This window comes from Cyprinodon tularosa, unplaced genomic scaffold (genome assembly GCF_016077235.1).
Source record: "Cyprinodon tularosa strain WSP-4 unplaced genomic scaffold, ASM1607723v1 ctg728, whole genome shotgun sequence".
Taxonomy (NCBI): domain Eukaryota; kingdom Metazoa; phylum Chordata; class Actinopteri; order Cyprinodontiformes; family Cyprinodontidae; genus Cyprinodon; species Cyprinodon tularosa.
Window position 1 is genome coordinate 98,880 of NW_024039483.1, and position 25,809 is coordinate 124,688.

Sequence of the window (25,809 nt, forward strand, 5' to 3'; positions counted from 1 at the left end):
AACTATCATTGTTAAAATCTAATGCAAAGTATGAAAGCAGCTCTACAGTAATGTTAGCATCCTGGCTTGCACCTTTACTCATTCCTCCAGCCCTTAAAGGCTTTTTAGCTTAAGTTATTTCCATTTTTAATGAAATCAATGCTAACTTTGTTCCTCTGCTCCCCTCTCTGTTGCTAAGCTCGCGCTGGGGAATGTAATCAGTGCTTTAGGCGACCGAAGCAAGCGGGCTTCTCATGTGCCTTACCGAGACTCCAAACTGACCCGACTGCTGCAGGACTCATTGGGAGGAAACAGGTTAGTGGAAAGCTCTTCATTTCTGTTAACTTTAAAAAGGCCCAGAAATGTCCAAACCTATATTTTCTCCTCTACTTTAGCCAAACTGTAATGATTGCGTGTATCAGCCCATCTGATCGTGACTTTATGGAAACCTTGAACACATTAAAATACGCCAATCGAGCCCGAAACATCAAGAACAAGGTGATGGTGAACCAGGATAAAGCCAGCCAGCAGATCAGTGCTCTGAGGACAGAGATAGCACGGCTGCAGATGGAGCTGATGGAGTACAAGACGGTGAGGGGGGGCCAGGGTTGTGTTTTCTGAGCTCCTGCTGCAGCATCTAAGTATTCATCTCCTGCAGGGGAAACGTCTGGTGGGAGAGGACGGCGTCGAGAGTTTCAGCGACATGTTCCACGAGAACTCGATGCTGCAGACTGAGAACAGCAACCTGAGAGTGCGAGTCAAAGCCATGCAGGAGACCATCGATGCTCAGAGGGCCCGCCTCACCCAGCTGCTCAGTGATCAGGCTAACCAGGCTCTCTCCAGAGCGGGTAAGGCGGTTGGGTTTTTCTTGTGGCACTCATCTCAAATCCCTGACATCTTAGCTGGAGTCTGTTTCTTATCCAGGTGAAGGAGGCACAGAGGAAATCGGAAACATGATTCAGAGTTACATCAAAGAAATAGAGGTTCTGAGGTAAACATAAACATTTTTCTTTATTTTTTTTAACTTTTCATGCATTCATTAATTTATTTATTAATGGAAAGCCCCTAGAGAAGAAAGATGTTGTTTTGGAGATGGTCATTAGAATGATGTCAATCCCAACATTTAGGCTGGATCTTCCCTTTTTAATACTGTATGAAAAAACAATGGCACCGCGAGCTCTTGCTTTAAGTTAACAGAATCCTAATTAGCTCAAACCCAGCTGGGTTAAAGGTGCAGTAGGAGATCTATTCTGAGGCATTTTTTGCCATGCAGCTTAAAGATCTCCCCACAGCCACTTAGCAAGCAGTGAAATAGAAGGTGATAGAAGTGAAACTAAAATAAATGGTCAACGCTACACCCCTCTCGCTTGTGAACCACTTGTACGCATGTACAGGGATGCAATCGAGATCACATTTGTTATGGTAAAAATACACGGAAAGGCTATATTTACTAACAAAATTAGCAAAAAGAACGCTTAAAAGAAAACGTAACAACTAATACAACAGCAGGATGCCGTAATTTCTCATAAAAACGTTTAATTCAACCAGAATGAGTTATTGGCATATACAGTTAAAAAAATGATTAGCCCCAGGCTTTGCTTTTTTATTTTAATAGGTTCACAAGGAATCCTCTTTGGACAGACTTGTCTGTTGGGAGTTTTTAATGTAGTTTTTAAACATCCAGGTTTCTGTTTTGTAAGCCTCAGTCTTTCACGTCTCCTGCAGGGTTTGAAAGAACAACTGAGAGCCTATGTGCTCTCTATAAAGGTTTTTTTTTTATTTCTTTTTTTTTTTTTTTTTTACATTCAAGTATCTTAAACAAAGTCCTTCCTGGCCTTCATTATATGAAATTATACTTTTTTTTTCTTACTTGTAAAGTGTTTTTTAAGCCTGTCTGTGTCCCTGGATGTTCCCTCAGGGCCAAACTGCTGGAGAGCGAAGCTGTGAATGAGAATCTGAGGAAGAACCTGTCCCGCGCCTCCACACGGCAGTCCTTCTACGGAGGGCCCGGCTCCTTCTCCAACGCACTGTTGGCCCCTGAGAAGGAGACGGCAGACATCATTGAACTTGCTAAAAAAGACCTGGAGAAACTGAAGAAGCGGGAGAAAAAGAAAAAGAAAAGGTAACAGAAAGTAAACCTGTTTATTCCAGCCTTTAAAATCATTTAAAGGGTGGTTTTACCTCAGTCCTTTTAAAGGTTTGGTTTGCTGGTAAAAGTTTAGGCTCACATTGCACGCAGTTGTTTTGTTGCCAGTAGAACTTTAAATATCTAAAAAATTTTAAGGGAAGTCTAAATCTGGTGATATGTTAGAGGATGAAAAATGAAAAACAAGAACTGCAGAGGGCCACAGCGACTGAAAGTGTAGAGCTCCATCTGACCGTTCTTCCTCCCATTCTTCTTCCATCTCTATTTTCCTGTCCTCGTTTTGACCCTTCACCCCCTCCCTGAAGACTCCAGCTGCTGTTGGAGGAGAGAGACAGGGAGGAAAGGGAGGAGGTGGTGGAAGAGGTGGATGCCAGGTTTGTTCAAGCTTCCACCGTCCTTTTCCTGCCCTCATTGTTTGCTTCCACCTTCATTTCATCTCAGACTTCTCTATTCAGAGCTGGTTGGTCACTCACTGAAGTATTCATATCATATGGAGAGAGTTTTGTTCCATTATTGTTACTAATGTTTCTAATTAAAATTAGAAAGAAAAATTGCACAGAAGAAATTAGATTTCTCACAAGAATAATGGAACAAATTTGTCACATTTGGTCACACAGCAAGCATTCATGTGTGAGGAGGCTTTTAGGAGATATTGCTTTAAAATGTGCTTAATGCAAAATGGAAGAAAAAGGAAACATGGTTCTGAAACTTAAAAAAATAAAATAAAAAGGCAGTTTCTCAATATGTGTACCTGTGCGTTCTCATGTGCTTGTGTACTCGTGAAACGTCATCAGCCTCAGCCGTAGTATGGATCCAATTCAGTAGAACACAAGACAGAGAACGGACAAAGTCCCAGGATGTTGTTCTCGCTCTGACAGAGAATCTGTACTTTTTATTCCTTACATTTTTAAAACAAACGTTACTCATCACTCTTGGCTTCAGTTTAATATTTATAAATAAATATTTCATGTCATGTGCACCATCAAATGCAGATCATTGGCTCCATCCACATCTAGTGAAAACTAGTGTGATTGGATGAGTCATAGAATGCAAACACTCATTGGTTAGCTAAAGGAAATCATCAGAAGCAAGCAGGTGTTCTTCAAACTGCAGACATGAATTGTCTATGCCATGCTACAGTACAATGTTGGATTCAGAAAAAGATGTTGAAATGTCCGAAAGGTCGGACACAGGCGAGAGCGTATCAGGAGACAGAGACCAACAAGAACTCCCTCATCCTTGGCCCTATCTCAAAGTATTTTTCAAAATAGTCGAAAAATTGGTTACTTTATACTTTAAGTCGTTTTTGGAGCACATACTTTTTTACTTTTACTTGAGTAAAGAGGTCAAGTTGATACGTCAACTTTTATCAGAGTGTATTTAAACTGCAGTAACTATACTTCTACTTAAGTAACAAATGTGTGTACTTTTTACACCACTGCTAATTTTAAATTAAACCGCTCCGGAAACGGGGAACTGAATTGCTGCCTCACGTTTTAAAGCCTTGGTTTTTCTGTTTATATTTTACCAGGAAAAACTCTTGATTTTTGTAAAATCCCCGTAGAAAGCAAGGAAAACTGTGGCTGTGATGAGACAGAAGATGAATACTTCAGCAAAATGCCGACCTAACCTTTCTGCGTTAAAGCCTGCTGCTCCCGTTAACACAGCTCTACTAAATAATGCTCAGACCCAAATGTCTCCTCAGGTCTCACCCTTCACTCGCCAAATTTGCTCCATATTGATACATTTTTTTTAATAACTTTTGTTCTCTGCAGCTTGCAATGGAGACACCTTTGGTTAAGGTTTCTACCATCAGCTTAAAAACTGCTCTGCTTCCAGTATCCTTAGCTCATCAGGATTATTATCATTCTCATTTTATTCTGCCTGATCGGTCGTTTCCATACCTTTGATCTAATTGGATAAAATTATTATCCAATTGATCTGGTTCACCGATTTGTTTTGCTCATTTTATGTTATGCTTCACTTCCTCAAACGTTTCTTTACTCCCTCCTTCCTTATTTAAACAGTTTGAACTGTCTTTTCCACAAGAAAGCCAAATAAAGCGATGAATGCTAAACCACGCTCATTCTCAGCCAATGCTAACTTAAAAATGCAATCTGAAATCCTGAGTGCGTTCAGTTGTAGTTCTTGTTGTTGAAGCTTGTTTGTCTAAAAGACAGTGTCAGCCTTAGTTGGCGGATGTGGCTTCCACCTTTCTGTTCATCTGTGTGAAATAATTACAGGCTTTGATTTCCAGAAAATCGTTGCTCAGTTGAGGTATCTGCAAAGTCCTGATTGCAGATAATTTTCTTTATTCCTCTGCGGTTTCATTGTTCTCTAATGAACGTCTTTATGTCATCTGTGTGTCTTCTCAGCGCAAACAAAGAGGAACTTCCCGACAACGAGCAGGAAAAGGCCAGTGAGAAAGAAATGGCTGAAGGGCTCAACGAAGAGACGGAAATGGTAAGAGGTAGATTTATCACAGAGTCCTTAATATTCTCATTGATGATGCCGGAAACAAATTTAATTCATTATCTATCAGGATGTGCAAGACACCAGTGATCATGAGGACGGAGAGGAGGAGGAGGAAGAAGAGGAAGAGGAGATTGATGTGGAGGAGAGCTCTGATGATTCTGACTCTGAGTCGGATGAAAAAGGTAGGAAGATCAAAAGGGTTAAAAATGGCTGGGGGAATTTTATTTCCAACTTTTACCACAAAGAGGAGCTGTTCACTAAGACCAGACCAAGTCTGGTAGCGTTTATTCAGGCCACTCTTTTGTTTGGGACGGTTTTCACTTGCAAGGAATTGAATGTTTTAAAAAAGACTAGACCCGTGTTTAAACATTTCCCTTCTTTATCAAATCTACCTCCTCTCAGTAATGCCCAGCTCTCATCCTGGCGATCTGAATTCCAGATTTCAGACCCTTTCAGTCTGGCTTTCTAACTGTGCTGAGACAGCTTTGGTGAAAGTCCACCATGATCTTTTAACGGCTGCGGATGCAACGAGATGCTCTGTGCCGGTTCTTCTGGAACCCATTTCTGCCTTTGAAACTCAACCTCTAATCCTGTTAAAGAGGCTCATGGTTCTGGAGGGCATTTCTCACTCTCTGTTGGATTGGTTTACCTCTCATCTCTTCAATGTGGCGTTCTGCTAAAGAACAGAGAAGTTCTCTTCTGATTCTGCTCCGCTGCCCTGTGGGATTTATCAGTGCGCATTTCTAGGCACGTAATTATTTTTTACCTTACATTGTAGCCAATATTATTTGGGGATTTGCTAACATCCTGTCACATCTATGCAGATGACATCCTATAGGGATTTTGTTCCATTATTGTTGCAAGCAAAGAACACGTTTTGTTAAAGAATATCCGTACAAAAATTAAGAAATGAAACTTTTTAAAACTTTTTAATGAAGGAAAAACTTTAAGGGAAACTTTTATGTTTTCTAATTTCTTGTTATAAGAGTATTTTTTTTTTCAAATTTTTCTTTTTTATATTGAGGTGTACTCATTTCATTCTTTTTTCAAATTGCGTTTTTCAGATCACATTCTCTCTACTTAAAGCCAAGCACAAATGTTCGCTCTCTACCAATAAAATGTTTTCCAGCCGACCAATAGAAATGCATCTTCGCTCCCCACTCAAGAGGAAAGCCCGCCCTCAGAAGCAAAGAGAATGGGATCTGGAAAACGCAATTTCAAAAGAATACAATTTTTAAAACTATATGGAAAAAGAAAAATGTGAATAGAAATAAAAATTACATTTTAAATAATAAAATATTAAATCATTTAAAAAAATAGTGCATTTTTTTTTTTTTTTAATAAAAAACGTAACATAGAGAGGACAGTGTCCAACTTGCAAGAGAAGACATTTAATAGCAATGATTCAATACTAGACCTTCATCAGGCTTTGAGTGTAAAAATAAAATCTGAAAAAAAAAAAAAACAGCAAAGTTGTTCTTAAAACTTTTTTCATTATGAATTTTTTTAACATTTTAATTCTGGATAAATTTTTAAATTTTTTTTTAAATTTCCATTTGCACAGCGTGTCTTTCTCTTAGCCACCTACGAGCGAAAAAACAACCATACTATACATCCTGCTCTGCAATTAAATCCACTGTAAAGAATATGAAATAAATGTAGGAGTTACAATTTGATCTTTTTTTTTTTTAGATAATTTATTCCTTCTTTCACACATTTCTTTCATTTAAGAAGCATCTTAAAAAAAACAATTGCAATTGTCTCCTGTGTATATTCAATCATGGTTTCATTAAAAATCATTAAAAGTCATTCAATAATTTTTTTAATTAAGGCCTTAATTGGCATTAAAATTCATTAAATGTGATTATCGTGGCATTTAAAATGCTTTATTTTCGCCAGGTTTATCAGATATAACTGTTTCCACGTGTTTGCATGGAACTGCTTCCGGTAAAACCGTATGTTCGGAAAAGAAGCTTGAGGCGGAGAAAAAGCTAGAGAATGGGAAAATGCAAACAAAACAACAAAAGTGGCTGGAGAGTCATGGGTACTTGTTGATGGCATTAAAATTATTTCTAAGAGCATTGAAAGAGCATTATAAAGCATTAAATTAGAGTTACTCGTTTCTGAATAAACCCTGTTAATATCAGGTGTATATTATGTTTTCTCTAAACTACTGTAATACAGTTTTGATAGCAGCTTGTTTACTAAAGTAAATTCTCTGATATCACCCATTCTTCCTAGGAAATGTTTATATTTACTTTAAAATTCTTCTCACCTACAGGGCTGTAAGGCTTCTGACTACTTAGCTTTTAACTGAACATCCTGCTTTAGCATTATTTGATCACAATGCTTAAACGTCCTAATGTTCCTTTTACAAAGTAGGAAACTAAGGGGGCCGGGGTCTGAGTCTGCGGCTCCTAAAGCTGTGGAAACGTCCAACACTGCAGCTTCATTTGCTGAATCTTAAAACTCAGTTGAAAATAATTTCATTCTCCTCCAGGCTCTTGAAATTTTTCCTGTTTTACTTTTTAATGATTTCATTGCAATTTAATTTTTTTCTTTATCTTGCCCTGATTTTGTTAATTCTATATTTTATCTTATTGTGATTTCTTTAGACTGACTTTAATTTATGCTTCATATTAATGTCTGCAGGTCTATTTTTTCATACTGTTGCTAAAAAATTATTTCTGACCAATTTCCCTCTTGGCCTTTTATGCATTTCCCACATCTTTGTATTCTCTGCATTTTACCATCCAAACTCCTGAGAGATGCGGCCTTTTAGTCCATCTAACTTGCTAAATATATATTAGCTATGCAGAGCATGTATACGCAGCAGTCAGAATATACTATTCTACCTTTTTCCATTGCTAGAAGAGCTGGTCAAAAGTCTGCACATGGCCCTCTAAGCTTGTTGCTAACGCTGTAGCTTACTTAAACTGTGATTAGGGAGAAGAATCAGGAAAATCTTTTTATTAATAATATCTTTGCAATATTCAGCAATAATCTTGGATTTCCATGTATATGTGGCTATTTGAAAACATAGATCCTTCAAACTTATCAACTTGTTTTGTAATTTCTCCAACTTATGACAACAATGAATGATCCTGCAGTGATATTCACATTGCATTGTTTTTTTTTTTTAACTCTGTGTGCATCATTTGTTTCTTGCAGCTTGTCGTTTAGTTGAGAGGCAGGGTTAAACCTTCTGACAGGTCGCCAGGGAAGAACAGATACAGAAGAGAGCAGTTAACCACAGCCTCACTTCTGTGTCCCTCAAGGCTCTATTCTATGGCTCCTGCTTTTTTAGAAAACATAATAGCCCCCTCAGTGTTTTGTTGATGATGCTCAAATTTCTCTGTCAGTTAAGCAGAAAGAGTCGGTCCTCTTCAACCACGCTTGAACTGGTATTAAAATCCATTTGAAATTTTATTTTCTCCATTTAAATGGAAATAGCTTTGGGAGACGTAGAACCCTGAAAGTTTTGGTCCCTTTGGCCCCATACAGTCACACCACTGTCAGAAATGTGGGTTTTATTTGATTTTTTACTTTTTCTTTTTTTTAACAGTGTCCTGTCTGGTGATGTGGCAATAAGAATAATTGTCTTGACGCCAAAGAAAGCCTAACAGATTTTACTTTCTCAAGTGGAGCAGTAGTTCTATCGCCATAGTGTTCCGCTTGATTTATGCATGTAAATAACTTTATTATAATTCATGCAGGGAGATATACTGATTATATGGACAGAAATGTAGGTTTTGTTTTAGATTTTGCATTTGAACTTGACAAGCAGATAAATATAATATTCAAATCATGTCTTCCAAAGACCTTAACGTGATTCCCATCACTCTTTACTTCCATTATTGCAGCAGCTTATCTTTTACCAGGTACTAAAGTACTAGACCACATATCTCTGGTTTTTGCTTCCTATTTGTTTTCTGAAATCTTACATTTTTTTGCCCTTTCCTATCCCTGTGATCTTCTCAAACTTTACATTTCAGTAACAGCTTCATTCTACCTTAGATTTTTTTCAAGATCAAGGTTAAAACTCTGAAGTGATTGATTGAGGTTTTTGCTCTTAAACTCTGGGATGATTGACATGTTTTGTGTAAAAATAGCTGAAACTGTCAAGACTTCTATTGAAAAATAGTTTGATTTTCTGTTATAATGATAAATATGGAGTTTATTTGTTTGAGTTTGAATTTATTTCTCTAAATGTATTGTTGTGGTCCTTTTTGTCTTGTTTTATTTCGTTGAACTGTGCAGCACATCTATTATTTTTATGTGCTATGTGAGAAACCAGACTGGGATTTGTACCTAAGACCAGTAGAGACACCATGCTGCGGATATCTTTTTGAAAAAAAAAAACATTGGGCAGCATTTTAAAAATTGAAACTAACTACTCTTAATACGTTCCTCTGTCTGACAGAGAACTATCAGGCGGATCTGGCCAACATCACGTGTGAGATTGCCATCAAGCAGAAGCTCATCGACGAGCTGGAGAACAGCCAGCGGCGTCTGCACACGCTCAAACAGCAGTACGAGCAGAAGCTGATGATGCTGCAGTGCAAGATCAGGGATACGCAGCTGGAGAGGGATCGAGTGCTTCACAACATGAGTAAGAGCCGTCCTTCTAAAACCGCCCACTAGATGGCGCACACATAATTAATTGTATGTTATCAGTGATGGAGAGCAGTCTATTTAAAATGTATACAGTTTTACTTGGATGAATTTATATCCTCCGGACATGTTTCATGTTTTAAATAACTCCTGTTCGTTTTTTCAGAGGACTGTGATGGTTTATATTTAGGGTTTATAAACACAAATAGATCAAATATTCCTGGATTGAAAGAAGTGATGGCTCTTTTTAAAAAGGGCTGACTGCTTTTTGTTCCTCACCTTCTTGTTTGGGCATTTTAAGGTTCTGTGGAAAGCGGTACTGAGGACAAGGCTCGTAAAATGAAAGCCGAATATGAAAAGAAGCTGAGCGTGATGAACAAGGAGCTCCAGAAGCTGCAGTCTGCTCAGAAGGAACACGCCCGCCTGCTGAAGAACCAATCACATTATGAGAAACAGCTGAAGAAGCTGCAGCTGGATGTGACGGAAATGAAGAAAACAAAGGTACCGCTTGTTTTTTGTGCGTGTAGATTTTGTTGTTGAAATTGCTGTAAACCCTTCGTGTTTTTTTATTATTTATTTTTTTTTTTTTTTATGGATTCAGGTTCGTCTTATGAAGCAAATGAAGGAGCAGCAGGAGAAAAACCGGCTGAATGAGTCGCGCAGGAACAGAGAAATAGCCTCTTTGAAAAAGGACCAGCGAAAGCAAGAGGTCAGACTTTTTAAAATTCTGCTGCACAAAACGATGGAAGAGTTTCAGTTGATCTTAACATCATTACTGTTTTCTTTCTTCAGCATCAGCTGAAGTTACTGGAGGCTCAGAAAAAGCAGCAGGAGCTCATTCTGAGGAGAAAGACGGAGGAGGTGAGAAGCTAATGCTGCCATCATGCTAATGCCGCCATCAAGCTAGTGCTGCCATCAAGCTAGTGCCGCCATCAAGCTAGTGTCGCCCTCATGATAGTACCTGCTAGTACACTCTGCTCATTTTAATGGGCCCAGGCAAACTGGTTTGCATAACATTTACACAACAACCCATGTAGATCCCCTACAACACATCCACTTATTGCACATGCAAAAAAAAGCACAGGCAGTTTAGTGCATCTTATTTGGAATCTTTGAAGTAAAGACACCAAGTTTTTATCCAGAGCAAAAGCGGTGCCCCTGCTGGTGGTACTTTGTACTGCCTTTTGCTGACAAGACATGAGTTTACAGATGTGTTATGTGTGTGTGTCAGGTGACTGCTCTGAGAAGGCAAGTCAGACCCACTTCGGGCAAAGTGGTTCGGAAAGTCAACCTCCCAGAGTCCGCCCAGGACCCGACTCACCGCTCTCCATCTGGACGCATGTATTCTTCCAGCAACACTGCTTCCAACGGCACATGGTAAGGCTATAAAGGCTGTTTACTAGATGGAACTGAAGCGAATATTCACTATGTGGGTCATGCAGAGTTCAGTCGAGACCTTCTAGCTTTTTCATATTTTTTATCATGTTGCAAATTCTAATTGATGTGACAAGTAATCGCAAAATACTGTGTGAATGTGGAGTTACAAAAAAAGAAATCAGAGACTTTCCTTTTTCTTTAAGTTAAACAAAGCAAATATTTCTACATAATTTTTTTTTATTTTTAATCTGATGCCTATAGAGAAAATTATTGCCCATGTGAGGGGTGTCCAAAGTTTTTGTCATATGGGCAAATGTTTTCAATTCAAAGTCATGGGCTAAAGAAAAAAATATAAATTTAAAATAAATATATCTATATTTATATATATTATATATAGGGCCACAGATTGGCCACTCCTGGTCAAAGTAGTAAGATTCAGTCTGTATGTAATCTAATCTCTGCAGGTCATAAGATGTCAGAATTCTATCAAAACCTCAAATGTGTAATAAACATTGATACAATCATATGTAAACAACAATTTTCAATGTTCCATGTTGGTCCACAATGTCAATCAAACAATTAGCCATTTTCAACTCACAGAGGCCCTTGGTTTGGGTCACATTTCATTAAACAAGAGTAAGTAACTAAATTTGTCATTGCAGCCCTTTAGGGGGCAGTAGTATGCTTAAAGTGGGCTTCCTGCCACACAGAGGGGAGAAGAGAGATGCAGCTTAACACTGCATAGGTTTTGAATGACTAACACCAATGATGCCTTGTGATCCAGGTCGTCTTACAGGCGCACAGCTGGTGTTTATTCCACCAGGGTCGCTCGTAATAAATGGCAGACCCTGGAGCGGCGAATTTCTGACGTCATAATGCAGAGGATGACCATCTCCAACATGGAGGCCGACATGAACCGTCTCCTTAAGGTGAAGACGGAATGCAAAGCAAAAAAAATAGACATTTAAATACACTTTAAAAAAAAGCTATTCTATCACAGCTGAGTTAACTCTGGTTAATGTTTCCAACACGCAGCAAAGGGAGGAGCTGACGAAGCGTAAGGAGAAGGTCATCAGGAAGAGGGACAGGCTCCTGAGAGAGGGACTGGAGGCCGAGAAGACGGTGCTTCCCCTCAATGAGGAAGTGGACGCGCTGACCGCCAACATCGATTACATTAACGACAGCATTGCGGACTGTCAAGCCAACATCATGCAGATGGAGGAAACCAAGGTGAGGCCGGCTGCGGGATAGAAGCATGTTGGGAGGAGTTGACATGAGGCCTTCTAGCCTGAGAACAGGCTGTAAAGCATAGTGGTGGTAGCAGCATGCTTTGGCTGTTTGACTGAGAGCAAAAATTGTTTATGATTTGTTTTCATGATTTGCTTTTTTAAAATTTTTTTTTTTTTTGTCAATTTAATTTTATTTTACTGGCATTTGATTTTTTTCTGTCTTTAAATGAAGGTTATGTAAATTTAAAGCACAACTGCAGCTTTAGCTGTATGTGCGAACACCTGAAAACCAAATGCCTGGAGTATGAACATTGTTTCATTTTAATTTTGGAGTATTTGTGAAATATGCTTAATATGATTCTTATCTCATAATAATAATTATGACATTATAGCTGATAATCTGACAATGAAAAGCACTATTGAGATTTAATGTCATAATTAGCTGATTATTCTGACTGTATTTTCTAATTTTGACGTCTGGCATACATGTGCCATTTTTGCTTAGAAAATTTCACTATAGGGAAAAAGTAAGTTTTTGTTTTAACAGAAAAAGATTAAATGCATATATTTATGCTTGTTTATTTATTTATACCTATTCATATATATATATATATATATATATATATATATATATATATATATATATATATATATTAGGGATGGAACGGTTTATGAAAACCGTCCGAACCGTTGGGGTTCGGTTCATGCGCTGCTCCTTTTTTCTCATAGGTGAAGCGTTTACACTCCAGAGCAGAAGGTGGCAGTAATGCGACCAAAGCCAACCACCAGTAGTAAACAAGAAGAAGAAGCGAAGCAGCGTAGCAGAAAAAAATCAGTTTTTGTAGAGAATTGTGTCGGAATGGCGAGTGGGAAAGAACAGGAGTTGGAAGACGTGCCAGCAGCACTTTATAGGTCTGCTGTATGGGACCACTTTGCATTTAGAGTGACCAGCGATGACGGCGGAAAGAAAGTTGTGGATAAAAGTGCAACAGTGTGCAAGCATTGTGCAACCCGTTTTGTTTATGCTAACAGCAACATGACCAACATGTCATGCTAACCCCGAAATCCCACATACTCCATCGGCGCTCCGCCCCGCTGCGCTCCAGACCGCCTGCACAAAGCAAAGCCTACAGCCTCAGCTGTGGCTCCCGTCCGCTCCGCTCTGAGTTCCTTGTAGATCGTAGAGGGCATGTGCGAGATGATTAAATTCAAAGCAGCAAAACATGCAAAAAATGATCCAGGGTTTCCGCGAATCATTAAAAATAATTACAATTCATTAATTTTTTGGGATTTTTTCATTAATTTTAATTTTTTCATTAATTTTTTTTATTTTTTTATTTTTCGGTGTATCGAACCTAACCGAAAACCGTGACCACGAAACCGTGAACCGAACCGAACCATGGATTTTGTGAACCGTTCCACCCTTAATATAAATATATATATATATATATATATATATATATATATATATATATTAGGGATGGGACGATTTATGAAAACCGTCAGAATCGTTCCGTTCGACTGTCTCGGTTCGGTTCGCGTGTGTTTCGTTCGGTTCATGCGCTGCTCCTTTTTCTCATAGAGGAAGCCATTACACTCCAGAGCAGAAGGTGGCAGTGCTGCGACCAAAGCCAACCGCCAGTAGTAAACAAGAAGAAGAAGAGCAGGGGAAAAAAAACAGTTGTTGTGGAGAATTGTGTCGGACTGGCGAGTGGGAAAGAACAGGAGTTGGAAGACGCGCCAGCAGCACTTTATAGGTCTGCTGAATGGGAGCGCTTTGCATTTAGAGTGACCTACGATGACGGCGGAAAGAAAGTTGTGGATAAAAGTGCAACAGTGTGCAAGCATTGTGCAACACGTTTTGTTTATGCTAACAGCAACATGTCATGCTAACCCCGAAATCCCTCATACTCCGTCAGCAACCCCCGCTCCGCCCCCCTGCGCTCCAGACCGGCTGCTCAAAGCAAAGCCTACAGCCTCCACTGTGGCTTCGTCTGCTCCCCTCTGAGTCCCTTGGAGATCGTAGAGAGAATGCGCCAAATGATTAAATTCAAAGCAGCAAAACATACGGAAATTATCCAGGGTTTCTGCGGATCATTTAAAATAATTACAATCCATTATTTTTTATATATATATATATATATATATATATATATATATATATATATATATATATATATATATATATATATATATATATATATATATATATATATATATATATTCATTATAACTACTTCAATGCTGTGTTTCTTTCCCTGTTGGACAACTTGTACAACTTTTAAGTTATTTTTATGTTTTCTTGGTCTTAAGTTTATTTATGGTCCTATATATGTGATTGCGTCTGTCAGCGCTGAATTGGTGTTTCTAAAATATTTCTCAGAAGTATCCACCAAAGGGATAAATGAAGTTAATCTGAATCCAAATTTTTTTTTTCTCTTTAAAAATGGATTGTATTCAGTGAAAAATAAAAAGATTTTTATTATTTTATATTAGACATAATTAGCTTAAAAAAGATAATTTAGAAAGGAAAAAAATCAGAAATATTAATATTGAACATGTTTGCAGGAGGAAGGCGACACGGTGGACGTCTCTGCTGTGATTGGATCTTGCACTCTGGCTGAAGCTCGTTTCCTGCTGGATCATTTCATGTCCATGGCGATTAACAAGGTACCCTTCATCATCCTGACAGAGGAAACCTGACATGTGATCAGTTGACGCATGTACGCTGCCGCACTCATTAACTTTAAGTAAATTAGGACGAGAGGAGGCTATAGCTTTAGTGTAAAGTTTAGTTCTTCATTATTGGGCCTGAAACTCTTTGTGCTGCCCTCTATAGGTTGAAATGGGGTATTGTATTGTGTTGTATTTCCCGCACGATTAAAACGGTACATATTGCTACATCTTTGCATCATTTCAGATAAAGTTGTGCTCTCTGCATTTAATCCATCCCCTTGGGGAGCAGCGAGCTGCTGGACGTTCTCCCTTGTTCTATGTAACATTCGGAGTAATTAGTCTAAAAAGTTGATCTAATTGACTAAAAAGTCAATCACACCATAAAACCATCCCATCAAACACATGACCCTGCACATAGTCCGGAGTCAAAATAATGCAGTTTTTAAAAATTAACGCTATTGCTCACTCTGCCAATTAAACTGCGTGCACGTCATACTATAATCAACTCAGACTCTTTCTGAGTCACAAACTCGCTTGCACTAGAACACAACCCCCCTCGGCCAGCAGACAGAGGGCGCTACCTTTGAAGGCAGAGCTATAGACGGATTCTCCAGCCGATCGATGGTCGGATCTTATTTTCTAACACTCAAAAATTAGTGCCAAGGAGGGGACATGAACCCATAACAAAAAATAGAATGAACAAAAGAATAGTAGGGGGTTAATTTAGCGAAGAGGCTAACACAAAGCACCCTGCTGCCAGTCAGCAGAGGCTAGATGCCCACTTAACCCTCTAATAAACTAAATTAATCTGGGTGGGATTTTGATTTTACTTTGGGGAGAGTTTTTATTTAAAGACTGGTTGATCTTTAATCTTGTAACATCTTGTGATCTTGTAACATTCATGTTTCACAAACACAAAAAATCAGAAGAAATCTTCTGGACAGATGGGCTGTAAGGGTGCTGCATTTGTCTTAGAAAGTTAAGATTTTAACCTTGAACACCACAAAAAGTCAAATTTGGAGTTGGAAAGTCTGTGTTTAGCCAATGATAACTGTATACGTACAGATTACCATATAGAATAATGTTTTTATCATTGTTATGATTGTAAAAGTAGCCATAGAACCATGGATATGGGGGTATACAAGCGTATTTACCTTGGAGATTAGGTCACGCAGGTAAATTAGAGGTCTGTGGATAAATGAATGCAGCAGAACTTGGGTGAATTTTGTTATATTTGCAAACAAAAAACAGATTTTGTGAAATTTTTTAAAAAGTAATCGGTATTTAAAAGTTTAACAAAAATAAAAAATTTTGAGAGTAACTGTTGTTTTCTCAGATTATTTGTTTTTATTTATTATTTTTCAAGATTTCTTTCTTAAATGTAGAGTCTATATTTATTTTTTTTATTTTCAAATTTCTCTTTGACAGATTAAGTTTTATTAGTACAATTCTTTTCAAACAGATCACATTCGCTTCACTTCTTCGGGCTTTCCTCTGAAGTGAAAATGCATTTCTATTTTTTTGGCTTGAAGAGAATGACCTGCAAAACCAGTTTGGAAAAAAAATGCAATTTGCAAAAGTCAATTTGAAAAGGAGGAATTTATAAAAATGTAAAATATAAAATCCGTAAAAATAAAAGTAACTTGGATAAACATCAAAAACATATTATTAAAAAATGAAATTATCCTAAAACTAAATCTGAGAAAATGAAATTTTTGGATGACATTTTTTTTTCTTTTTTTTTCACATTTTAATTTGCAAAGTAAGGTTTTTTTTTCACTTGCAAATTTCACTCCATACCTGACCTCCTTCAGGACATGAACATCCTATGTGCCTCTCAGTCATCAAAGAAGGATTTCGGATTAGCGGGAAGGAAATTGTGATTTTTTTTTAGGAATTTAAAATAGAATTAAAATTGATTCTAATTTTTAGCAGTGGTTTTTAATGCAGACTTCAATGGTCATGAAAGGTAAATCAGAATGCTGGGTAACGCAAAGGATGGGATCTTTTCAGGGTCTGCAGGCAGCTCAGAGGGAGTCTCAGGTGAAAGTGATGGAGGGCCGGTTGAAGCAGACGGAAATCACCAGCGCCACACAGAACCAGCTGCTGTTTCATATGCTGAAGGAGAAGGCCGAGTTCAACCCAGAGCTGGATGCTTTGCTGGGAAATGCTCTTCAAGGTAGAAACTACTATCCAGACCAAATCCTCGTTTCTAATCGGGGCATCTTTCTGAAATGGATTTCATCTTAGAAAACAGGAAGCTGATTTTTTTATTTCTCTGGTTAGTTTGGCTACACTGGGTTCACATTGTATTAAGGTTTCTGTTTGTTTAGGAAGAGGATTGGTTTCCCTGTCAGCTGCATGTTTGAACCCTTGGAGAGATGCCGTGCCTGTAGCCTTCTGCTGAACAGAAGCTGGATTTTTAATGTCAACATGGTCGCATTAGAGCAGTGAAATGTTTCTGCACTGCTTTTACCCATCATTTTTTATCCAGCCTGTTCAGTAGTATGCTATCTTTACTTTAGTCACTCTTGTTCATGAAACTTCTTTTTTGTTTTAAACTGGGGGATTGTTTTTTGATTTTGTGCGTTTTTGTTTTCCCCCCATATTTTCTTTTTGCTCTATGTTTTCACAGAGCTAGGTAACATCCCCATTGGTAAGTCAAATCCCATTAGACCCTAATGCTCCTTATATATGCATGGTTTCTAACTTTTTGCACTTTTTTTAACCAACTAAACATAAGAGAAGCAGGTGCATGAGGTGCAGTGCAGCCAAGCTTCCCTTCAGCTGCCAGCTGACCCCTTCCCCTACTCCTTAATTCACAAGCCCTTACCTTGTTTCCTTCGTTATGGAGTGAATTATGTTCCATTATTGTTTTAAAAGCAAAGAAAATGTTTTGTGAATAACAAAAAAAAAAAAAAAAAAAAAAAAACCGTGTTTAGTAAATGGAAATTCAAAAAATACTGCAATCCAGTAACCAAAATTGAAAACAAATCTTTTCAGAGTCATTTTGTTCTTCTCTTATATTTTTACAAATGATTTTATTTTCCTACTTTTTTTTTTTCAAATTTCAATTTTGTAAAACTTTATATTTCAAAGTTTGTGTACAATTAGTTTTTTGTTGTTTTTTATTTCTTATATTGACTTTTACGAATTGTATATTTCTTCAAACTGTATTTTTCCAGATCGCATTCACTTCACTTCTGATGTCGGGCTTTTGGAAAAACCAAGAGAAGACTTATTTCTATTGGTTCGATGTTGGCAAAAACATTTCATTGTTTACCAATGAACACCTGATCTTGACGATTCAGCATTAAATTGGGCTCAAAGTGAAAAGAATGTGATCTATAAAACTGACTTTTAAAAGAATGCAATTTGTTAAAATCAGTCTAAAAATGGAAATCTGAAAATATATCTGGAAATATAAAGTCGGTTAATAAATGTAGAAAAAAGATGTATAAGATAAAATGGAAAAAAAAAAGTTAAGAATAGAATCAGAGTTTCCTTCCTGGATTGCATTCTTTTATAAATTTCCATTTATAAAACATATTTATGCACATTTTCATTTACAAACTCGTTCTTTGCCTGCAACAATAATTGAACAACATTCACTCTATACCATTCCAGCTCATATGTGCTACAGCCTCCATGCTTTAGTACCTGCTAACCCCAAGACACTTTTACAGGAATAACTTTTACAGGGAAAGCTCTCTCTCACCATCAGGAGAAAAGACCCTGACAGTTCCTCACACCCATCAACCTCCTGAGCTCCTGCCTTAAACCTAACGCTCACACATTTGGGATTAAATCTCTGATTTGAGACTGCTTATCTTTTCCTGCACAGTGGAACCAGCAAGAATCCTAACTTATGAAGATTTACCAGTTTCACTGATGATCTATTTTAGTGAGGAAAGGGGAAATGTATATCTTAATGACTCATTACACTAGGAGTGATTTATTTATTGATTTAATACAATGAATATCAAATCTAAATGTCTGTTTCTCAAAAAAATGTGTTCCTTTTTCCTCCGACTAATTTTAACATGGATTTTTTGTCCATAAATGTTGGTCAATGTTTGTTCTTCCTCCGTTCAGCCAGGACACTGAACAGTCAAAAGGCTAATGTAGCGTTCCACCTTTGGCAGATAGTAGCGATTGGTCCAGCAGCACCGATGTGCTGCTGGACCTATATATATATATATATATATATATATATATATATTTATATATTTATATATATTTTTTTTTTTTTGTGTGTGTGTTTTTTTTTTTTGTTTGTTTTTTTTAAGTTCAATTTTCTAAATTGTTTGCTGCAACAATAATGAACCAAAATTCACTCCATAATGTGGAGTGCATGTTTGTCATGAGGTGTACGATCCACGGTTTCGTTTTCTCTGGTAGAGCAGCTGACAAAATAGGGGAAAAAGTCGACAGATTATTATTACTACAGTTTAAAAAAAATGCACATTTTGTATATTTATCCTGCCATTGTCCACAGAAGTCCTTCCAGAAAAGCAGCATCCTATACTAGAAAAAGAAGATTATCAGCCAAGACATTTTGAGAGAGAATAATAGAGAAACCCCCCCTAGAATATTTAGCACTTTACCTTTCTTGTCAGCTTGACTGATATCTGCTATGATTGTCAAAATAAACAGGAAATAACACTTAACATGTATCACTCCTTTTGTGATGAATCGATATGAATTGAAGTACTAAGATAAACAGGTTTGTTGTGACGTAGCAATAATAACTCAGCAACTAAAACAAATGAACCTTGAACTTGATGAATGATGCGATGTAAAAAAAAAATGTCCAGAAATGTTTTTCCTACCAAGAAAGACTGTGATCAGTGATGATGATGGGAATCACTCAGCTCTGATGTTTTTCTCTGATCTCATTTGATAGAAAATGGGGACGATAGCAGCAGTGACGAGTCTGCCCAAAGCCCCTCAGCAGAAGGAACGTAAGTTAGAGCTTCATCGCAACTTATTTTTAGGGTTCTTCGTCTCTTCCTAATGCCTGTTTTTTTTTTCATTTCCTCTTTGATGTCAATACTTTGTATTTATATTAATGCATCCATAAAGTGTGTCTCTATTTTCTGTGTAATGGATTTTTCATGTTGGAGTTCCTGCTGGTGTATATTGTATGAGTTCCTCCTTCATTTTTTAAGAGTGTTTCTCCTCCTTATTGTTTTTCCTCTATAGAACATTAGCATCCGACCTTATGAAACTTTGTGGGGAGACCAAATCAAGAAGCAAGGTATGCTTCGGTGTTCGTGTTGATGTCTGACTGTTGCTCATGTACAGATGTGTAATTTAGGGTTAAGCCTTTTTTTCTGAAACTTTGCTGCACAGGCCCGCAGGAGGACCACTACTCAGATGGAGCTTCTGTATGCAAACAGTGACTCGGCCCCCGATGCTCCCGCTGACTTCTCCACTCCGATGCTGCCTTTGGCTGAAACTCCAGATGGAGGAGGACTTGATATTGACTTGTCAGGCCCATCAGTCAGAGACTACACGGCTCTTTCCCCTGGCTTTTCTTCTAAAATGGGCAGCATGTAAGTCTGAGCCCAGCACTCTTTCACAAACAGTTTAACCCTGACATGTTTCTCTGCTGCATGTTGGAGCCTGCAGCGGCTTTCATCTTTTGGTCGGCATGCTTCTGAAAAACAACAGCTTGTCCTGCAGACATGGCTTATTTTTCTTGGTGTATGGGAGTAACCTTGTGCCATCGTTGTTGCAAGCAAATAACACATTTTGTGAACGGAAATGAAATATAATAAAAACACATCTTGTACATTGAAATTTGAAAAAACTGTAATCCAGAAATGAAACTTTGATCAACGTTTTCATCAACAAATTGTTTTGAGAGTAACTTTGCTGTTTTCTCAAATCTTGTTTTTAAAAAACAAAAATTCATATGTTTTATGGATTTAAAAATTTACAATCTTTGTGTTTCATGTTATATATTTTCATAGATTTAATATTAGCATTTTCTATTTCTCTTTTTCAGATTAAATTATATGAATTGCAGTCTTCTCTAGTTGCACTTTTCTGGTTGCGGGCTTTCCTTTGGATCATAGATGAGTTTCTGCATGACAGATAACATTTTATTGGTCATTGTGCATCAAGAGCGTCCATTTCTATTTGGCTCAAAGTGAAGAGGATGTGAAGTAATTGTATTTAAAATTAATGCTTTTTCTAAAACCAAATCTGAAAATCTAAAATTTGGAAAAAGTAAATAAGATATAACATAAAAAAAAAAGAAAATATAAAGTCTATAAAAACATAAGGGGGAAAAAATCTCAGAAAAGAGCAAAGTTACTCCCAAAATCTTTTTTTTATTTTTATTTTTTAAAATCATTTTTAGATTGCATGTTTTTTTTCTTCAAAATTTACAGAATGTTCTTTACTTGAAACAATAATGGACCAAAATTCTCTCCATATAATTGCTTTATCGAAACTAATACAGCAAAAAAAATTAATGAATTAATAAAAAAAAAAAAGAGATGCACCAGTAGATGTTTAAAGCTGATTTATTATCAAGGTTTGAGCTGAAAATATACAAATAGTGCAAAGTTCCCCAAAATTTTATGCAAGATCATTTGAAAATAATTAACCACTGTATTTGACTATATATCTCACATAAATTGAATTATTGATTGAAATGTAGAAGAAAAAGACAGGATAAAGCTTAAAATTTTGTTTTTAGCTTTTGTTGGCGTTAAAGCTGCAGTCTGTAACATTGAGAAGAGAGCAGACTTCGACTGAAAATTTGAAGAAAAACAGGTTTCACGCCACTCCCCCACCCTCTCTGCTTCACTCATGCCCCACCTCCAAGCTCCACCCCTCTCACAGCAACTGCGCGGCTACCGCATGCGACCAGAAGCGTCCAAGCAGCGTACGCAGCATGGAGTGTGAACCTGTAAGAGCGATAACACTCACCTTCAAGCAGCTAGATATAAGATGCTGGTTATACCGAAGTTTGCCGTGTAAGCAGTTGTCGGCAGGGGCAGTAAGGGTAGTTTCTCTTTCGCTGGTGGCTGTCGCTCCGCCATGACTTCCACGCGCATCCTCCTGACTGCGGCAGCCGGGCGGCAGCGGCAGGTTAAGCGGTGAGGGGGGGCTGTGATTGACACTCCATCAGACGCTGCTCTGGCTGTGATTGGTTGTTTTGACTCGTCCCGAATTATTCTTTCCAGATTGAAATACAGGCAGTATGCGGGACCAATTGAAGCAGTTTTTTTCACAGGTTACATATCACATGTACTGCTGTCTGGGCATAGGGACAGTTTTAGCCAATATGACAAAAAAGTGATTTTTAAAAACTTACAGACTTCAGCTTTAAGCACAGAGGTCTGTAGCTGAGGGCTTAGTCACCTAGTGGGTTGCGGAGGTACTGCAGTTTAGGCAGCACAGTGTGTCGCAATTCATGGGCTGCATCCACTGAAAGCTACATCCATAGACTGATTATGTCACAGCGCTGCGCAGAAGGATTAACCAATCCACAAATCCTTCAAAGATTCTGTCAAACGGGACATTAGGCCGAACTGAAGGATCCATCAGGAATATCCTATTAGTCCCATCATTTCCCATGGTTCAATGCGAGCCAAAACAGATTGTGAATAAAAATTGAAATAATACACTCTATTGGACCCAAAAAAGCTTTTAATGTTTTTAGGGATGGATGAAGGTCTGCTGAATGTAAATATTTACTTTTATGAGATTCCACCTCATTTAAAAATGATTTAGTATTTCTCAGCACAAGCTGGCCTGGGCAGCTCTCAGCCGACCAGCCGGTCGTCCCTCGTTCTCCAGGGGAAGGCCTCAGAATCCTGGTTCTCTGCTTTACAGCTTCAGCTGCATGGAAATTAAACGCATAACTCATTCAGATAAAATCCAAACATTCAGGTTTCGCTTATTTAAGACCTTTCTTTTTTATTCAGTAGGGTTGTGACTAATTATTATTTTGTAAATCGATTAATCTTTTGATTATTATATCAATTAATCGACAAAAAATAGGTTCCTTAAAGAATATTTTTTTATGAAATTAAAACAGGTGAAATTAAAATGTTTCCACTTGAGGTGTTCTGGATAGAGCGAATTGACAGATGAAAAAGATTTGTTTCATCTTAAATGCAAAATGTTTATATATTTTTTTTTACAATTTTGGTATAATAAGTGCTTTAAGTGGGTCGCTCTATCAGCTAAAGGCATGTTTTAGTCTCTATACAGCAGTTAATGTTTAATCAATTGGTAATTAGTTGACAATTTTTAAATTATCTATTAATTTTGAGTTATCCGATTGTTTCAGCCCTAGTATTCAGTAAATCTTGGCTGAAATCAAAGCTTACTTTCAAAACAAGATAATTTTGTTTAACTCTACTGAAGGTGTATTAGTAGATGAATAAATCACTTATCTTTATATGTCTGTAGCCACAGTACAACTGCTGTGGTTCCTTAAAGATTAAATAAACAAAATCAGAGCAAACATTCAGGATCCAGCCTTAAATATTTAATTTATGCTTCATATTGTGGATTAGAAAAAATGAACATTATGTACATAAATCTGATTGATCTTGTCAAATACCTTTTATTTAAAGATTAATTATTAAAATATTCCCAGAGGCTTCTATATTTCTCAGAAGAACATAGTTTTTCTTGAGCTCTTAAAAACAATAATTATCCAAAACAAAGACTACTGAAGATCTGTCCTGTTGGATTTATGATGTATCCCATTAATGAAAATCAAGACTTCTAATCACCATGTAGATGATGATTCATGCTTAGGTTTTACCTTTAACCTTTGCCATATGCTGAATGATGCATTTCCTTATTTCTTTCTGTAAGATCAGTCATACCAATGACATCATAATGATTGGTAATTTCTAAGAATTGTGTTTTCCTTTAATGAGACAAGGTCAGGATAAAGGATTAAAAAAAGTTTTTAATCATTGGTCCTATACTGTAGGTCTACGGTGCATCTCTTAGGAAAATACTAACCAGAATGCTCCCTCCTTTTAAGCCCGCCTCAAACCAGTGCCCATGCGCTTCATAATGCTGTCTAAGGAAATGCACACGCTGCTAGAAACACGATTGTTTCCTGTATTACGACAAGAAATCTGAAGTGTTTTCATTAGTAAACTTGGGCTTGGCAAGGAGCCTCTGTTCTATCGGGCCTTACTGAATCAGGTAACAGTGTTTCTGTGTTCCCTGCATGCACATCTCCATGTTGTTTGGATTTTTAGTTTCTTAGATTTTTCATTAGTAAACATTCTTGTGGTGCTGTCTTTGTGTTTCTGAATATTGCATCAAATCGAACGCTCAGTTCTGGCTCCAGAACCGTTTCGGGTTTTGGGAAGCGAACCCCAGAGCCGTCCCCACTCTCTCGCAGGAAGACCTATGACAAGGCGCAAGCAGCGGCTGACAGGGCAAAGGTCAAGGAGATGAAACAGTAAGAGTTTGTTGCCAGCATTTTGGCTGCAAAGCCTTAAAAAAGGGAAACTACAGAACATTAACTCTACTAATACTTCTGTCCATATCCTGCTTCTGAGAAGCATGAAGTGTTTCCTGGGTTTCGAAAGGCTTTGCTCTCTAACCTTCATATTATGGCTCTTCTTTGATTCATAATATTTCTTTAATTAGCTACCTTTCCGCCTCTGGTTCTCCTTTCGGATCAATATTTTTCCCTTTGGGAGGAATTGACCTTTGTTAGTCTTTCTCTTTGCAACCCTTTTTACCCACTAGAACCTTTGTGAGATTTAATTTTTTTCAAGCTGAAAACACAATCCTTAATTTTACTCAATTTGGATTTTATGAGACTACCTTTTTAATTACAAACCATTTTATTGACCCATAACTTTATTGTCTTGATATTTATAAATAAATGTGTTATTTTCCTGTCTACATGTCCTTAGGGTTGGGCATCAATGACCCATCAGAACAAGTTCAAACCTTTCAATTTCTCCCGGAAACTATCAATTTTTTTTATTTTTGATTCTTAGTTTCGATGCTCAATCCACCAACCGGAAATAGAAACTGCCTGATATCAGTCAACAAAAATCCACAGCACAGTGTGCACAGCCTTGTTTGTGATGAGACATTTGAAAGTGTGACTTAAAGTTAAATAAGTAAACGACCTTCCTTTGGTGAGCTCATGGAGCACTGTGCAGCCCTCCAAAGAAATGCCATGTCATGCTGAAGGATGTTGCAGGCTGCAGATCGCTCTCACCATGTCTTTAGACTCCATCAAATCTGTCACATGCGCTTAGCATGAACCTGCTTTCATCTGAGAAGACCACAGGGCGCCAGGGCCATATTTGCCAATTCAGGTGTTTTATGGCAAATGCCAAGCGTCCTGCACGGCGTTGGGCTGTAAGCACAACCTCCATCTCTGGATGTCAGGCCCTCATTCCATCTTCATGGAGTTGGTTTCTTACCGTTTGTGCAGACACATGCACATTTATGGCATGCTGGAGGTCATTTTGCAGACCTCTAGCAGTGCTCCTCCTGGTCCTTCTCTTACAGCCACCTGCACGTCTCCTGGGGTACTGGCCTCTCCTCTGGTAGCGCCTCTAGCATCGGGAAGCGCTACCAGGAGAGAGCAGCAAACCTTCTTGACACAGCTCACATAGATGTGCCAGAAAACCTACTTAACACACTGGGTATACAATCACAGAACTTAGGAAAAGTCTGTATCAATGTGCCTGCAACAAATGTAGGCTCTAAAAAGCTTTGGTTCTTCTTCCAATGAAGGATCTGATGGTTGAATATCACTGATTTCTGCAGAGGAGATGACATTTAACACTCTCACTCAGGCTCATTAGTCAGTGTTAAATGTAGCTAGCTTTGCTTTTTTTTACCACATAGAAAGACCAGAGGAGGAAAATACAGGAAAATGTTTTACTGCTTTGCAGAAGATGCGTTGTTTTAACTTTCTCTGACTTCCAGATGGTTAATTAAAGGATCCAGTCCAGTTGTTGCTGAGGCCAGATTGATGCAGTTAAATCTTTTTTTTTTCTGTTTTGTTTTGACCACTAAGCTAGCAGGACCCCAGCCTTGAGAAAGCCTCCAGGCTGCAACATGACATTTACACATGCACCAGCCTTCAGCTGTCTGCGACCTTCTCTCAGGGCCAATTTCTTATTCGTCATCGTTGATATTTTTCTTGGTGTGCAATAAACATTTGAGATCTGAATGGGTTTAGGCTTCAGTCAGGTTTTTATTAGCCGGTAGGTCATTGAAGAACATGCAGACATGTTCGTTTTGCACCTCAAAAATGTTCCTGAACTTTGTACGCCAGCAATTAATATG

The 25,809-nt window shown here is 37.8% G+C and overlaps 1 protein-coding gene across 5 annotated transcripts in view; it reads left to right on the forward strand.

Annotated features, from left to right (window-relative positions):
• Positions 1-25,809, forward strand: part of LOC119772738 (kinesin-like protein KIF21A) — a 109,334-nt gene that overhangs the window by 62,753 nt on the left and 20,772 nt on the right. For 2 of the 5 annotated variants that reach the window (XM_038269328.1, XM_038269329.1), the window contains exons 7-27: positions 179-294; positions 375-570; positions 638-827; positions 904-970; positions 1,898-2,101; positions 4,501-4,588; positions 4,668-4,782; positions 9,024-9,212; positions 9,516-9,715; positions 9,816-9,923; positions 10,007-10,075; positions 10,446-10,591; positions 11,376-11,520; positions 11,627-11,821; positions 14,389-14,490; positions 16,510-16,675; positions 17,132-17,152; positions 19,403-19,460; positions 19,702-19,756; positions 19,852-20,054; positions 23,825-23,950. In XM_038269328.1, the coding sequence (XP_038125256.1) occupies positions 179-294; positions 375-570; positions 638-827; positions 904-970; positions 1,898-2,101; positions 4,501-4,588; positions 4,668-4,782; positions 9,024-9,212; positions 9,516-9,715; positions 9,816-9,923; positions 10,007-10,075; positions 10,446-10,591; positions 11,376-11,520; positions 11,627-11,821; positions 14,389-14,490; positions 16,510-16,675; positions 17,132-17,152; positions 19,403-19,460; positions 19,702-19,756; positions 19,852-20,054; positions 23,825-23,950 (2,759 nt within the window). The remainder of the gene's footprint in view (positions 1-178; positions 295-374; positions 571-637; positions 828-903; positions 971-1,897; positions 2,102-4,500; positions 4,589-4,667; positions 4,783-9,023; positions 9,213-9,515; positions 9,716-9,815; positions 9,924-10,006; positions 10,076-10,445; positions 10,592-11,375; positions 11,521-11,626; positions 11,822-14,388; positions 14,491-16,509; positions 16,676-17,131; positions 17,153-19,402; positions 19,461-19,701; positions 19,757-19,851; positions 20,055-23,824; positions 23,951-25,809) is intronic. The other 3 variants (XM_038269331.1, XM_038269333.1, XM_038269330.1) reach the window with 2 other exon arrangements.